At 41.8% G+C, this 14993-nt stretch overlaps 1 protein-coding gene across 1 annotated transcript in view; it reads right to left on the bottom strand.

Annotated features, from left to right (window-relative positions):
• Positions 1-9910, bottom strand: part of PLA2R1 (phospholipase A2 receptor 1) — a 36938-nt gene extending 27028 nt beyond the window's left edge. The window contains exons 1-6 of the mRNA XM_065750630.1: positions 9808-9910; positions 5810-6193; positions 3776-3943; positions 2503-2676; positions 1672-1785; positions 914-1057 (exon numbers count right to left, since the gene is read on the bottom strand). Of these exons, the coding sequence (XP_065606702.1) occupies positions 914-1057; positions 1672-1785; positions 2503-2676; positions 3776-3943; positions 5810-6193; positions 9808-9910 (1087 nt within the window). The remainder of the gene's footprint in view (positions 1-913; positions 1058-1671; positions 1786-2502; positions 2677-3775; positions 3944-5809; positions 6194-9807) is intronic.
• Between the last annotated feature and the right edge of the window lie 5083 nt (positions 9911-14993).

The following is a 14993-nucleotide window of genomic DNA, read 5'->3' as shown; positions in this document are numbered from 1 at the left end:
TTCTTATCTTCAAATGCTGAAAACAGAGTTATTCCAAAGAAGACAAAACACAAGCTCCATAGAACATCACCTAACGAATTTTTTCCCACCTTATTCTATGACTCAACCATTTAGGCTGCTGGACTAATACAAACACACTAACAGAACTGTTATTCAGTTTAAAACTTGTTATATTTCCTTATTGCCTTTGGGCCTGATCCAAAACCAGCTGAAACTTTTTCAGATATAATACCTGTAAAGAGTGTGGTAAGTCCCATTTCATTATCTAAAACAGTCAGGGAAACTTCTGATTTATCAGTAAAAATTTACAGTTCTCTATTTATCAAAAACAGTTTAATATCCTAATAAACATAACTCTTTGTTTAAATTTCCCACAGAATGGGAATCTGGAAGGTTCTATAAACTATTATAATATTAACAATTTTAAACATACATTCACAATTCTTTTTTGGTATAAGAAGAGCATGGCATGTCATAAAAATAACTGCAAATTTAGAGCTGTGTTTATGCAACTTTATCCACTGTGGACAATTGGTTAAGTCCATTCTAAGCTTAACTTTCAGCTTCCATTTTTAACTTCCATTCTAAGGCTACTCTTAAACTCAAAATTGTAGCAGTACTGAAATATAAAGAGACTAAGCATTTTGTAAGCCTCTGATAATGTAAAGAATCAATTAAATGCTATGTATATTAAAATGATGTGTCAGTTTCAAAACTCTCAGTGTGTTGTCCAGGACTGCATTTGTGCAGAATACTGTTCCAATTCAGTTAAGGTAAATGGCATTCAACTTAAACTAGCAAACCATACATTTACTACAGCTAAGACTCAGTTCTGATGACTTCATATTCAGGTAGCTTTCTCTTGCTTGCTTTCCATACTCACAAAAGGACACATTAACACTGAAAGTCTTACCCAGTGTTTCATGCTCTGTCTTATTTAAATATTTCTTGCATACAAAAGGCAATCCAGATTCACATAAGTAACTTTTCCAGCCGTATTTCAATTTTGAACTCATCACTGCACAATGATTTTCACTATAACGGTCCTCGGAAACGTCTGCAAGCACATTTTTCAGAAGCACACAATTACAAAAAGTCCATTCTTGTAAAATGGTGTGATATTCTTACTGAATTAACATATAAGCAGCCCTGCACACCCAAACTTCCAGCACCAATAAACTAATGCTTCGGCCAGCTGAATATTAACCACCACTTAATACACACATCTTTCCACAAGTGTTGGCTCACATGTGTCTTGTGTCACATGTGAGGCTAAAACAAGTTCTGGGGTCAATGTTCCGTGTGCTGAAGGACAGACCTCAAAATGCAGCAAACCAAGTCTCAAAGCTCACCTTAAGCACATGTTAATGTAAATAAACTAAAACTTGTAACAAGGTAGAACGTAGTTTTTAAATATGCAACTGGAATCTCAAAGCATCCTTAAAAAAAAGTGACAGAAGGCCTAGATCATTAAGGCTTTGAAGAGATACATCTCAGTGGATGCCCCAACCCTAGAAAAGGCTTCAGTACATGAGCATGACTAAATATCTCAATAGAAAGAGTTACATTGATTCACTTGTTTCACTTCTCAAAGGTAGCTGTAGGAACAGCACTTCCCAAGCCGCAGTTACAGAGAGCATGCAAGGAAACTGCTATAACAAATCCAAGTACTTGCTCTCCAGTTGACAAACACCAGTGGTGCTCCATCCGACCATTGCCAGCCAGCACCTTCCTCCAGTCGATTCAGGCCTGTCCACAGCACAGTATCTGTGGCATTTAACTGTCCTAGGACAGACAAAGTAGGCAAAATTATACTCCATGCATTCCCAGTCTTTAAATATCTATGGACATAGATAAACTTCTTGCTACAATTGAAATAGAACAAAAATTCACACTGGTTTCCAGAAAGCTCGGACTGTGCTTTCTGATCTATTACTCTGTTAATCAACATAGAGCTGAGGAGGAATAAACTCAAAGGTCTGCTTCCGTTCAAAAGCTGCCCATTCTGCGTGAACTGTTGCTGAGCTTAGAAGTTAAATCTGCAACAAATAGCTGCAGAAATGCTGGCCTGACTCGGCCTGCCACGAGACACAAATCAAACAATTTCCACTCCCTCTGCAGCCTGTATACATATCAAAAAGCTAATGAAATGATTTTAAAAACTTCCTGTCAGCCTATATCCTGCCATTGAAAACCAGCAATAATGGGAAGGAACCTGAAGTTGCCTTTCGTAGCACAGTTCAAGTGTCTCTTCCTTTGCTTGGTCCTCTTTGCCAGCACTGAAGCAGCCATAAGAGGACTGACCAGGATCAGTGTGGGACTCATTCTGCACAGAGACTTTATCAGCAATAGAACTCCATCCAATTATAGAAGCAAAATTGTCTTTTTTTCCCCACAGAGGCTTTACTACAAGGCTACCACAAAACTGAACAGCCAGCCAGTCCCACCAGTGCACCCCAAACATGCAGTCTACACCCATCGCAGCACACAGGGCCTACTCACGGCTCAGATTGCTGAGGTAGCTCTGCTCCTCAGGGCTAGTGATGCTGAGGAGGTCTCCCCCCTGGGCCTGGCAGGCTGCTCGCGCCTCATGCCACGACAGCACGGCTGATGGGTTGAACTGGTAGCATGCATGTGTGGCCGGGTTCTCCTTCCAAAACGTGCCACAGCCATGCTCTGCTCAAAAACAGACTCATCACCAACAGCAACAAGACCATAAGAAGTACAACTCCGTCAGCAATTTATTTAATTAGTGGCAGTAGTATCTCAATGGAAGCACAATAATCAACTCAGTATCCCTTCGTTAAAGGGCATGCAGAAATAGGGCATTAACAGAACACGCCATCACTCCATTTCCCAGGTGGCTGACAAATCTTTGGGAGCTACTCTGCAGCTGGTGGCAATTTTCACAGCTTCCATGATGTCAGCAGAGCCACATTTTAATTTACACCAGCTGATCCTTGCTTCCTTGAGCTGACCTGCAATAGGCAACGAGTGCCTCACCCAACTTGTGACAAGCAGTCTCCTTCTATCTGGTACTCAAGAGATTAAAGCTACTATAATTACAAAATGTAAGCAGGGCTGAAAATACCCTCTGATAAAATGCTTCCCTGGAAATTCCCATTATGAAATCACACTTCCAGATGTTTACAGCATGCTTTGGAACAGAGATCTGAGACACAGGCTGAGCTGGGAGGGCTTTTCCAAACCACTCTATTGACAGAAGGTAATATTTTTCTTATTTATGGAATAACCTACAAGCTGCTATATTTAATATTTAATATTCATGAATACCATACATCCAAATTTTTTCAGACAGCAAATATCTTCAAAAATCAGCGTCCTAGCATTTTAGGCCCAAAACATAATTATCTGAAGAGTGCCAGAATTAAAAGGAATGCAAAAGATGTAATGTGGTGAAAAGCAGAATGTTCTTTTGCTGGGGCAATCTTTCCTCTGCATAGTGATGGCAGAGAGAGACATGGCTCAGCTGCAGGGCGCTGTCAGCAGACAGCACTGAGCCATGAGCAACTGGCATCTTCTTGAATCCTCCCAGAAATGTGCTTCTGGGACAAGGACTTGGGTCTTCAAAGGCCAAACAAGGCAAATGACTATAAAGTCTGCTACAGACTCTTCTTACTTTTTTAAAGAGACATGCATTCCCCCTGACAGTAGCCTTGTAATCCAAAACAAAGCATATCCTACAATCATTAATAAAGATCACAAATACACTAGAGTTAAAAAAAAAAAAAAGGGAAAACAAGCAATGCCTTACCAGCGCTAGGACAAAACCCCCATTTTTCATCTTGTTCATAGTGACTTGTCGTGGCACACCACTCAAATTCCTTTCCATCTCTGGTACATTCATAATACCACTTGTTGTTATACTTAAATGGAAAAACGCAAGGGAAACCAAAGGAATTTCCCAGCAAGGTGTATGTTTCTGTAATAAACAAAACATAGAGATTAAAAGAACACAACCACAGAAATTTCTTCTCTCCCATATTTCATTATTTCTGTTTTTAACAGCAATAATTAAATGTAAATATCTTAGGTTATTTTCTAATTTGAATCTATAAATGATACCACAACATTATTACAAGTATGAGCAGCATAATTTCAATTAACAGAATCTGGAAATTTTAAGTTCATTAAATTTATCACCATGAAAGAGTGCACATTCTTGTAACCTGCTACAATTAAAGAAAACAACAAGAACAGAGCAATTATGACATAAAATCTGCATTTAAATCTATAGTCAGTGGAACCTGGAGGTGATCAGACAAAAGCTCTGGTTATTTTTTATTTCCTAAAATAGGACAGATTAACAATCTAGCATAATTCCCCCTGCTCCTCCCACTCTTACTAAAATTGATTTCTAATGTTCTTTCCATTCTTACTGTCATTCTATGGGAAATAAAACATGAAAGGAATATTAAATAAACTGTTTAAAAAATCTTTATACTTGAGAAAAAAATAACCTAACTAAAGCACTAATCTTACATACCTTTGTTGCCATATCAATTAATGCCTTATAATATTTTAAATATTGCCCTATTGTATTTTGAATACGGAGAGAATTAAGTGCAACTGCAAGCTGTAACAGCATTACTGCAGTATCTCCTTAACCCCAGAGCATGTGCTTCTAGGAAAGGTCAGAGTACCACAGCCACACTTGGAACAAAATTGTTTGTCAAAGATCCCATGCTGATATGCTAAAGATCGAAGTCCTCTGACTACAGAGGACAGACATGCTCCCAGATTCCCAGTGGTTCATGGATTGTAAATTCCCTCCAAAGCCTTCTGATATAACAGATGATACAGAGAAAATGGATAACAAGAAAGGAGGCTTGCACCTCTGACTGCTATCACACTGCTAGCTGCAGGAAATTATCTCCTTCCTGTCAAGAAAATAAAGTTGCCAGCTACAGTCCTCTCACCATGGTTAATGCATCGTGTTTTGGAGGCAGGGATCTCCACAGCCTGGTGGACTAACAGGCTGCCTTGTACTTACCTGCATGTGCTGAAGTGGAAGAAAGAAAATGAAAATTGGAAGCAAGAGAGGCTATGCCTAGAGTACTCCTTTATTTTGATCCTGAAACTCCTTCATGTTGCAGACGTAGGACTACACCAGATCTACTTCCATATCGCCAAGTATACATAGCAAATAATGTAGGGCTTTCCACGGCTTTAAATGTTTTCTACCTGGTCTTAAGCACAGACTCTGCTAGGTTTTAGAGAAGAAGCTGGATGCTACCACGCCTCCAAAGGCATTGCAGCTCCCAAAGGAACTGCCTGGCAGGGAGTGAGGACCAAGCCCAACTGCACCTACCGAGGAAACCACTGAGACTCAGAGCTCCAATACCCCAAAGGCAAGCTCAAGTGGTAAGAATCAACAGGAATTAATCACAAGCCTGATTTCTGTTCCAAAGTTTAGCACATCCAGAGTCCAGGTGCTAAATGCTGCAAAGTTTTGGTTAATGCACACCACAAACGCAGGTGACTGTCAGAGATCCGAATTCCAATCCCTGTCTCTCTCTTTGGGCTTATTTGGTAATGAGACCTGAGAGACAGCAAATCCTTAGTTCAGCTTGTCATCTGATAGATCATTTGGAATGGGCATTTCATGGTTTGCAAAGATACTACAGCTTTTGGGAGGATCCATGTCATAGATGAAGAAAAAATTCAACCATGCAGTGCACTCAATTCAACTACTGCATATTAACCCAATGTTCCTTCAAAACTACTTCTGAAAATTTTCCCATATATGTTTATAAGATAATACTATATGATAATATTTTATTTTTACCTTGGAAAGGATGTTCACAAAGGTCTTCATCGTAGGACATGTACTGTATCCATTGATAATTTGATTTTTTCTTTGCTACAATATGTTTGCTGTTTTCAACAGCTAATTTGTACTCTGATACACCAACCAGCACTCTGCCATCACAGTTCCACCATAGTGAGTACTGATTTGAATCACATTCAAGCACAGTCAATGGCTGTTCTGGTCTACTGATGTTCAGTCCTAGGCAGGTACTCCCGCCTATGTTGAAAAGACGACGATTGGATACCCATTTCCATAGCATGTGTTTGGAGAGCTGACTGCAGTCTTCCAGAACTAGGCCAGCTGCGTCCACTTTGATGCACAAGTTGGAGTCTGAACTTTGGATAATAAATATCCCTTTATCTGTACAGGGAAAAAAATAATAGTAAAAAGCAACAACCTCACAGTCTGTAGAATGCTGCAGATGATCAAACGGTACTGGAAGGCAAACCCTCTAGTTATTCATGAAGAAAGCAGAAAATATCCATCAGAACACCTGACACTTAAAAAAATAACAATACTGATCTAAATTTACTGCCATTTACAAGCACATGGACCATTTGCCAGCTCACAGATGTGAGGCTAGGATGATACAGCTCAAGTCGGTCATCTGAAAACACATGGTTCTCAAAAACATCAGTCACACTTGAATAATTAAAATGCCATTCATCAAGAAATCGTAAGCAATGCAGTACAGGTTTAAGTGTCACAGCAAGTCATGCTATGAGCTGCAAAATAATCCTCTATGGTGGACTGGAGATTCCAATTAAGGTAAATGTTAAAAAAATCTAAGGGAAAATTGCTGTGCTAATTCTTCACTGTCTGCAACAACAGCAGCATAAAACATATATTGCATTGTAAATATGATAAAGGAAAGACAGGATTTATCTCAATTACAAGAGCCCATGCATATTGTTCAGCTAAACATGACCACCTGGGACCACAGCACACATGCGGGGTTGGCCTGACATCTCAGCTTTCTTGGAATCAAATAGAAACTCACTGAACTCTGTGACATCATGTTCTAAGTATGTGATAAGTCAGCTGTTTAAGGTCTTCTGAAGAAATGCCTAGCTGAGCATATGGACTGAAAAGGAGAGGAACTGAGGAACTGGAAATCAGCAAAACACAACTCTGTAACAGCTCAGCGATTTGGTTTGTTCTGAAATCCAATTACAGTTAACCCATGGAGTTCCTCTCACATTATAGACAAGATTTTATGCTTCAGGAGATTACACCCTGAAAACCTGAGCAATATCTCCGTTTTGCAGTGAAGTTCGCAATAATTTCTACCATGCATACTTTCTATCTGATGAAATTTACTACCCCTAACATCCTGAAGCAGTAATAACAAAAGATATTCCACATCTGAAGCACGAGAAGCAGAAGCCCATCCAGATGCTGAACCACCCGGGTTCAGCTCCTATAGTTTGAGTGCAGCTCACCAAAAGAAAGGCCTCAGCCTGAGCAGAACAGCGCTGCATGACAGACAGACAGAAGAGAGCTCACCAGCATACGGTATGTGCAACAAGCAGGATATAGGTTACAGCATGGTGCTCGGTTGCAGTTTCTGCACAGAACCCACGAGTGCTCAGACAGAGGACAGGCCATAGTGCCAGCTCTGTCACTGGTATCTGTGACACTGTGACAGATACCCAAGGTGTGCCTTTGCTTTTGCATTTTCAATGATACCGTACAGCTTGCGCCTCATAATTCCTGTCCAATCCAATCCTCCACGGGCCACACAGGTCACACAGCCTCTATCCACAAGCACAGAGAACAATGTCAGATAGGAGTATTGTTTCTCGTGCTAGGTTCCTGCAGCAGCCTTACCTTCACTGACCAAGAAAAATAGAAATTGCTAGGTAAGTGGAAGTCGTTAACACCAGGAAACACTGATTAATGAGGTTTATTCATCATGATACTGGAATTCACACTTAAATAAAGTTCTTATATAACAGCATCCTAAGTGTGTGGGGAACAACAACAACAAGCAATCCAGAGATATATCTCAAGAACATACAACACAAGTGATCCAAGACATCTAGCATGCCTTCAACAAGAGCAGATTGGTGGCCTCCTATAATGTGACAGCATGAGATGACAAGAGAAAACCAACTGATCTAATTTATTTATATTTCAGTAAGGCCTTTGACATGATTCCACACCACATCCTTATCTCTAAATTGGAGATGATAAGTAGATTTGAAGGTTGGCCTACTTGGTATATAAGTAGGCTGCAGCCAGGTATATAAGTAGGCTGCCAGAGAGGCACAGTCAATGGCTCTATGTTCAGGTGGAAGCCAGTGACAAGCGGTGTCTGCCAGGGATCTATCCTGGGACCAGTGCTCTTCAACTTCTTTATCAATTATATAGACACTGGGATCAGATACATCCTTAGTAAGTTCGCGGTACAAGCTGAGTGGTAAAGTTGACACAATAGAAGGAAGAGATACCATCAAGAGGGACCTGGACAAGCTCGAAAAGTGGACCTATATTTACTTAATGAGGTTCAATAAGGCTAAGTGCAAGGCATTGCACTGGGGTCACAGCAACCCCAGATGTGTGAACAGAATGGGAGAAGACCTCACTGACGGCAGCCCTGTGGGGAAGGACGTAGGGGTCCTGCTGGACAAAATGCTGGACATGAGCCAGCAGTGCACGCTTACAGCCTTGAAGACTAACAGCAGCCTGGGCTGTCTCAGCAGAAGGGCAACAGCAGGGTGATGGAGGTGACTGTCCATGTCCCTCATGAGTCCCATCTGTGGTACTGCAACCAGACTTGAAGCCCCCAGGATAAGAGGCAGGTCCAGAGGAGGGCCACGAAGACGATCTGGAGGCTGGAGCACCTCCTCCTACAAAGAAAGGCTGAGGGAGCTGGGCTTGGTCAGTTTGGAGAAGGGGAAAACTCACTGCAGCCTTCCAGTACTTGAGGGGAGCTTATGAACAGGAGGGTGACCAACTTTTTAAAGGATCATATGGTGACAGGACAAAGAGAGAGGGGGCAGCTTTAAGCTAAAAGAGGGGAGATATAGATTAGATGTTAGGAGGAAATTCTTCACTCAGAGTGTGGCAAGGCACTGGTGCAGGTTGCACCAAGAAGTTGTGGGTGCCCCAATCCTGAAAGCATTCAAAGGCAGGCTGGTTGGGGCCCTGGGCAGCCTGATCCGGTGGGTGGCAACCAGCCCATGGCAGCAGTGCTTGGAAGTGAAGCATTCTATGACAATTTGAGAACTGCCAAGAAAACATCTGCATGCCCTTATCAGTAAGATTCTCAAGAGCTCCAGCGACTGCTGAGAAAAGATAAGTTTTATACAGACCTCACCAATAACCCAGTTGAAGCACTAAAGGTGACAACTGGAGCGAGTCTGTCTGTCAATAGCCAGGAGCTGAGCTTGCAAGCTTCAGAGGGCCAAGGAGAGAATCCTACATCTTGCACTTCAGCACGTGATGTTTCCCTTTGGAAACGCCTCCCTCCTACCATCCATACAAAGACCAGGTGACAGCACACAAGTGCCAGAATCTGGGAGCTGAGCAGGCACCTCCAAGTTCCCGGCACTTATGTTTACCACCGCGAACAACGAATAATAGAGCTAGGAGCGCAAGTTATCTCCGCTTCCTTCCTCCTCACCTCCCACTTCCTTCCACCCCCTCCCCCCCCCCAACAACAAAAAAAAAAAAGCAGTGAGAAACGTTGGTGTGGCAATAAGGAAAACAACGGGAATTTATCGTGAGTGCCCCGCGTGAGCTTCTGGACCAGGTGTGAAAGCAGCGGGCAGCGGCACCGCCTGCGAGCACGAGGCGGCGCGGCACGGCTCCGGGGCTGCCCCCGGCTCCTCTCCCTCCGAACCCCTTCGGCCGGACCCGCAAGACCCTGCCGCCCCCACCCCGCGGTGTGGACGCGCAGCCCACGCGCGACCGCAGGCCGGAGAAGCGGCCGCCCCGTCCCGAAGGGCCACCCCGCGGCCGGCACTCACTCCGAAGGGACGGCAGCTCGTCGCGGCTGAGGGCGGCGTCGCCCCGCGGCAGGCTGCGGCCGCCCAGCAGCAGGCAGCACGCCAGGAGCCGCACGCCTAGCATTGCCACGCCACGGCTCGGCTCGGCTCGGCTCGACCCGACCCGGCACGGCGCGACACCCAGCCGCTGCTCTCCGCGCCGGGGGACCGGCCCCGCCGAGTCCGGCCCCGGGGAGGGCAGAGCAGCGACCCCACCCCGCGGAAGGCGGGAGAGGCGCGGGGCGGGGGCACGCCGAGGGGCCGCGGGGCACTCAGCGCCTCGGGGGGAGGGAGGGCCGGGAGCCTCGGGTCCCACGGGAGCAAGGCGCTTGTAGGCTGTGCGCGCGTCCGCTCTCCGGCTCACTTATCCTAGAGAGAGCCGTGTGGCACAGGGTGGGAAGCGGCTGAGAGCACAGTTTGCCTTCCTCAGTGCGCTCCAGGGATGCAAACTTGACTCAGGCTTGGTTTCAGGTCGGCCAGCTTGTCAACTCAAGGCGTTTTTAACGTGGGGAAAAGTGATTTCTCTCTTCCATTTTCCACGTTGCTGTCTTTTAGCTCTCGGGAACTCCCCTGCTTCAGGGGAGGTTCAGTCTCACGGAAGCTATGAGCAGTGGGGAAAAGGCGAAAGCAGAAGCTTGGGGTTGAAGATGGCCTTACTGGAATCTGCTCACAGCTCAGCTGCCAGTGGTATAGGCAGGTTGCTGTGTTCTGCATTCACAGCAGACAGATCGGTATACGCATGTACCCATCAATGTGTAAGCACAAACACGCCGTGCTGGGACATGGCTGTCACACTTACACCTCCCTTGGCCTCCATCCTGCCATGCCCACCTCAGTCATGGTGCGGGGCTGGTAACAAACCGCTGGGCTTGGGTGGTGTGTAAGAAGGAGCTGAGCAGCGAAGGAAGTACCCAAAACAGCAGATTTACATTCCTGACTATGAAGGCAGAGGTGTCACTGGGCAAAACCAGGGCTACTTTGGGCTACAGGAGCACCAACGCAGCGGGATTTTTCTGCTCTTTTCACCAAGACCAAATATATTTGTGTAAGTGACAAATTAGCAACTTGCTCATTCTGAGCAGCTTTACTTCCTATTTTTCTTTGCTATTCACGTTTTCCTTTTTGACAAAAAAAATCTGTATCAGAAATTTTGTTCTGTATTCACTAAATCTGTAAATTCCTACTGGTGCAGCTGCAGGTGAACTGCTCTGGGTATTTCTAGCTGAGCCATTCTGTGTTGCAATAATAAGACATCACTGTGGGCCATAGGGGTTTGTAAAACCGATGTGATCTGTTTTTCTAGGATCCTTAATTTGAACAGTTATTTTTCCTGGTTTGCTATATTCTCAGGACTCATTTCTCTTGCATTTTTAACATTGGGGGGATTTTATTTATTTTTTTCATTCTGTTTGGTTTGAGTTGGGTTATGTTTGTTTGTGTGTTTTATATCTCTTTTTCCAAATCTACCATAACCTAAAATAGTAGCCACTGAGTATTTGTTACACGGTAGTATAATTATAGGTTTGATTTTTAATTTAGTTTTGGAGGAAGTGAGTCTTAATCTCTCACCTAAGAGGACCAACAGCAGCTAGAATCTGCCATTGAACCAGAACTATGAATTTTGAAGCCTGAGGGTTTCCAGACGTGGTCAACAACACTGAATAGAAATTTCCTGTTTCTTCATACATAAGGAGCTTGTTTTTATTTATACTCCTACCTCATCTAAATGTGGAAGCAGTAATGAAAAAGCCACTGTTGAGAGAGGTTGGCCTATGGAAAAATATCAATTTTAAAAAAATCAATTTAAAAATTTATATAATGACTCGAGAACTTTATCTAAATACAAGAATGCCTTGAAACAATTATATTTCAATTAAAAATAAGGCTACACTGCAGTGTGAATAACAGGAGGCAGGGAGAGGTTGCAATGAAAATCAGCTTTTGGTTCTCTCTGCTCTTTGCATAGTGTGAGGCAGAACAAAGCGACTGAGTTAACTTCAAGAAACAAAGTTCTACCAGCATCTTCTAAAAGCCAAAGCTTTGCCATTTAGTTTTCCAGAGTGTAATTATTGTGCTTTTGTGGCTGTCAGCTGATAAGTACCTCAGTGAAAACAGAAGAAAAGTTTCAAAGCATGAACCATTCCTACAAACCAAACAAAATAAAAATGTGTATAAACCTTCAGGGTACAACGCCTTCTAAATTACATCCCACAAGTACACATTATGCAATTGTATCGATATTAATAGAAACAATGCACTGTGAAATTCAAAAGAACACGATCTTAATGTGTGTCTGGAGAATACAATAGGTTTTAAATACAGCTCTATCAAGGATGCAGAGGAATGCCCTCCTCCCCAGAGCAGGAAATTAGCAGACATCAAAATAAATCACTCTTCATTAGAGATTAAAAAAATAAAAAAAAGAAAGAAAAGGAGATGTAACTTTAATACGTAACAGAAATTATGTAGTTCCAAAGCTACTACTGTTATTAACACTTCAAAAAATTAATAGATCTTTAGCTTAAGCAAATTCTATGCTTCAGGTGCCATTGTATGAAAAGAATGTCGTATGTAATCAATTGTATTTCCAGAAATTTATTGCATACACGATTCGCCCATTAACTCACTTCCTTGAAAAGTGGCAGAATCATGGATGGAAGAATATCCAGGCACCTTATTTCTCACATAGTGTCTTAAGAAAGGTGGAGGAGGATTATAAAATTAGCTCCTACAGTATGCCAAAACATGAGAAATTTGCTGAGTTTAATCAAATCACATTAAAAAAAAAAAGCAGACATGCTGAAATGGAAAATGAAAAAAAGAATAAAAAAGCATATTTAAAAATGAATTCAATGTTATAATCTTTATTGAAGGTTCAATAATCCTTTTACAGAAAGTTGAGGTATTTACCTGTTTCTTGCAAATAGTCCAAGATAAAAATAATTTCCTTTTTACTTTCAGATTGTGTCTGTGTTTTGTCAGACAGCAACTTTCTTATGGATATTGCAAAGAATTATTCTGCATAATGGCAGACAACACAGAGAGTACTGCACACTAACACCTCATGCTTGCATCTGAGGCTCGTTACCTGCTGATTATAATTATAGACCAAGACAATGTAATCTGTACACATACAGTGCAAGTTAACGTATAAGTCAAATGAAAAATCATCAATTTAATATACATTACAGAAAATACCATTCTACAAGATGCAAAAGATACACAAATGCCAAAAAATTGCTAATGATCTTTATTTTTATTATTTAGTTTAAGTCTTTAGTTAATAAAATTCCTATTAAAAATGTTTTGGCCACTCTCAAGGTCCAGCCCCAGGTCAAAACAGTATTCGTAAAAACAGCAGAAAGACATTTTCATCCCACTCACCACACACAAACCCACTCGTTATTTGGTGGAGTTAAAAAGGAAAAAAAGGAAAAGTGAACTTCTATACAAATACTACAAGATGAAAATAATATAATTAATAAAAAGATACGAACACCACTTTTTTTTCTACAGTGATTGCCAAGTATGATCTTGTTTTCGTGGGTTTTTTGTTTTGTTTTTTTAGTCATGCTGTTAAAAGCATGGTTCACCCCTCAATAGCAGAGGTCTTTCTCACCAAGCCCTTCTATTTACTCTCTTCTGATGAATGCTTAATTATTGGAGTGATTTTCTTCCTGACAGTTTTGAAGATGGCACAGCACATTAGGTAGCACTCTTGGTCACAGCAGGGAAACTGCAGAACACGCTGCCTGATTTCTGTACATCTCTGATAATTTGCAGAGAGATTACTATGAGGTTTAATTAGTGTGTAAACATTGTCTCCCTCCCAATTCAGATCTTTGCTGATGATCAGAAGATGTAAGTGATGGGAACAGACTGCAGAGTTTAGAGAGATGAAATCTCTTATAGAAACACAGAATGTAGACCAACAAACATTTAGTGTGAAATGTGAACACCACTTTGATAACAATGTTTGAATATGGAAAAGTAGTTCAGTGTTGAAATGGGTGACCTACAGAAGAAGAGCTTTCAACACTCATACTGAGCTGCAGAATCAGCTTTCTCAGAAACAGAACTTAAAAGATTGTCAGTAAACAGAGAAGATTTTGTTATACTTTAAAAAGTAATAAAAACACTTCAGTTTCTTTCAGAAAAATATTGGCATTCAGTGTCTGTACTTGAAAAACAGAAGAGTAACCGATTGTTCACATGGGCTAAATCTGGATTTCTGTACTGCTTTGGGCAGTTCTGACCCAAGCGGAATCTGAGACAGAGTCCAGGGGCCAGCTTTGCCTCCAGAGGTTTATCCATATACCAGGGAAGCAGGATTTAGCAACTTGCACTAACATCTGTGGCAGTTTAGTGGTTGGAAACAGGAGAAAGCAAGGGAGAACAGAGGTAAACAGGAGAAAACAGGGGAAAATGGAAAGATTTGTCCATGCACATTTTCATTTTGAGTTACACAAGAGTACTGAGGAATGAAGAAGTAATCTGTAATTAATCTGTTCCAGTTTAATGACAGCCATCATTCCCTTGACACTGCAATCATTTTGTATTTCTCATGTGCTTATCAGAGCACCTTCTTCCCAAAGGCATCAGATATTGTTTATTTCTCTTTGTACAGAAATATATATTATAGGTTCTAATCCACTATTAGACAGAATTAACTGGTTTGTTTAAACAAAACAATAATTGTAAAACAAAACTAATAGTTTCACTGAAACTAGATCCTCATCTGGTAGCCACTGACTCCAATGGGCTTTGGATCAGGCCCTAAAACAGGCATGATAGTATCAGTCTCACATCCAGTGGTTGTAGATGATACAGAGGCTAAAGCTGCACAGGCTTTGTAAATACTCATTGCAAAATGGACAAGTTCTTAGATCAAACACATAATATACCACTGGGAATGTACATATCTGTCTGTGACTGTGTCAGCATATCTTTGTTTTCTAAGTCTTCTGAAAGTCCATGCATTTTGACCACCTATTCCAGAGCATTAAAAAACTGATATTAAAAAGTAACACTTAGATTAGCCTAAAATTGCCCAGTACTGTAATTTTTTTTAATCCATTGTGTTAGCTGATGCTGCTGAGACTTCTTTTCTTAATGATGTCAAGATACCAGCGTAACAATTTAAGAAGTTATGGTGAATCATTAGTACC

This window comes from Cyrtonyx montezumae, unplaced genomic scaffold (genome assembly GCF_038088225.1).
Source record: "Cyrtonyx montezumae isolate F1298 unplaced genomic scaffold, pur_monq_1.0 scaffold_7, whole genome shotgun sequence".
NCBI lineage: Eukaryota > Metazoa > Chordata > Aves > Galliformes > Odontophoridae > Cyrtonyx > Cyrtonyx montezumae.
The sequence above is the reverse complement of the archived record's forward strand: the minus strand, read 5'-3'. Positions and strand labels throughout refer to the sequence as shown.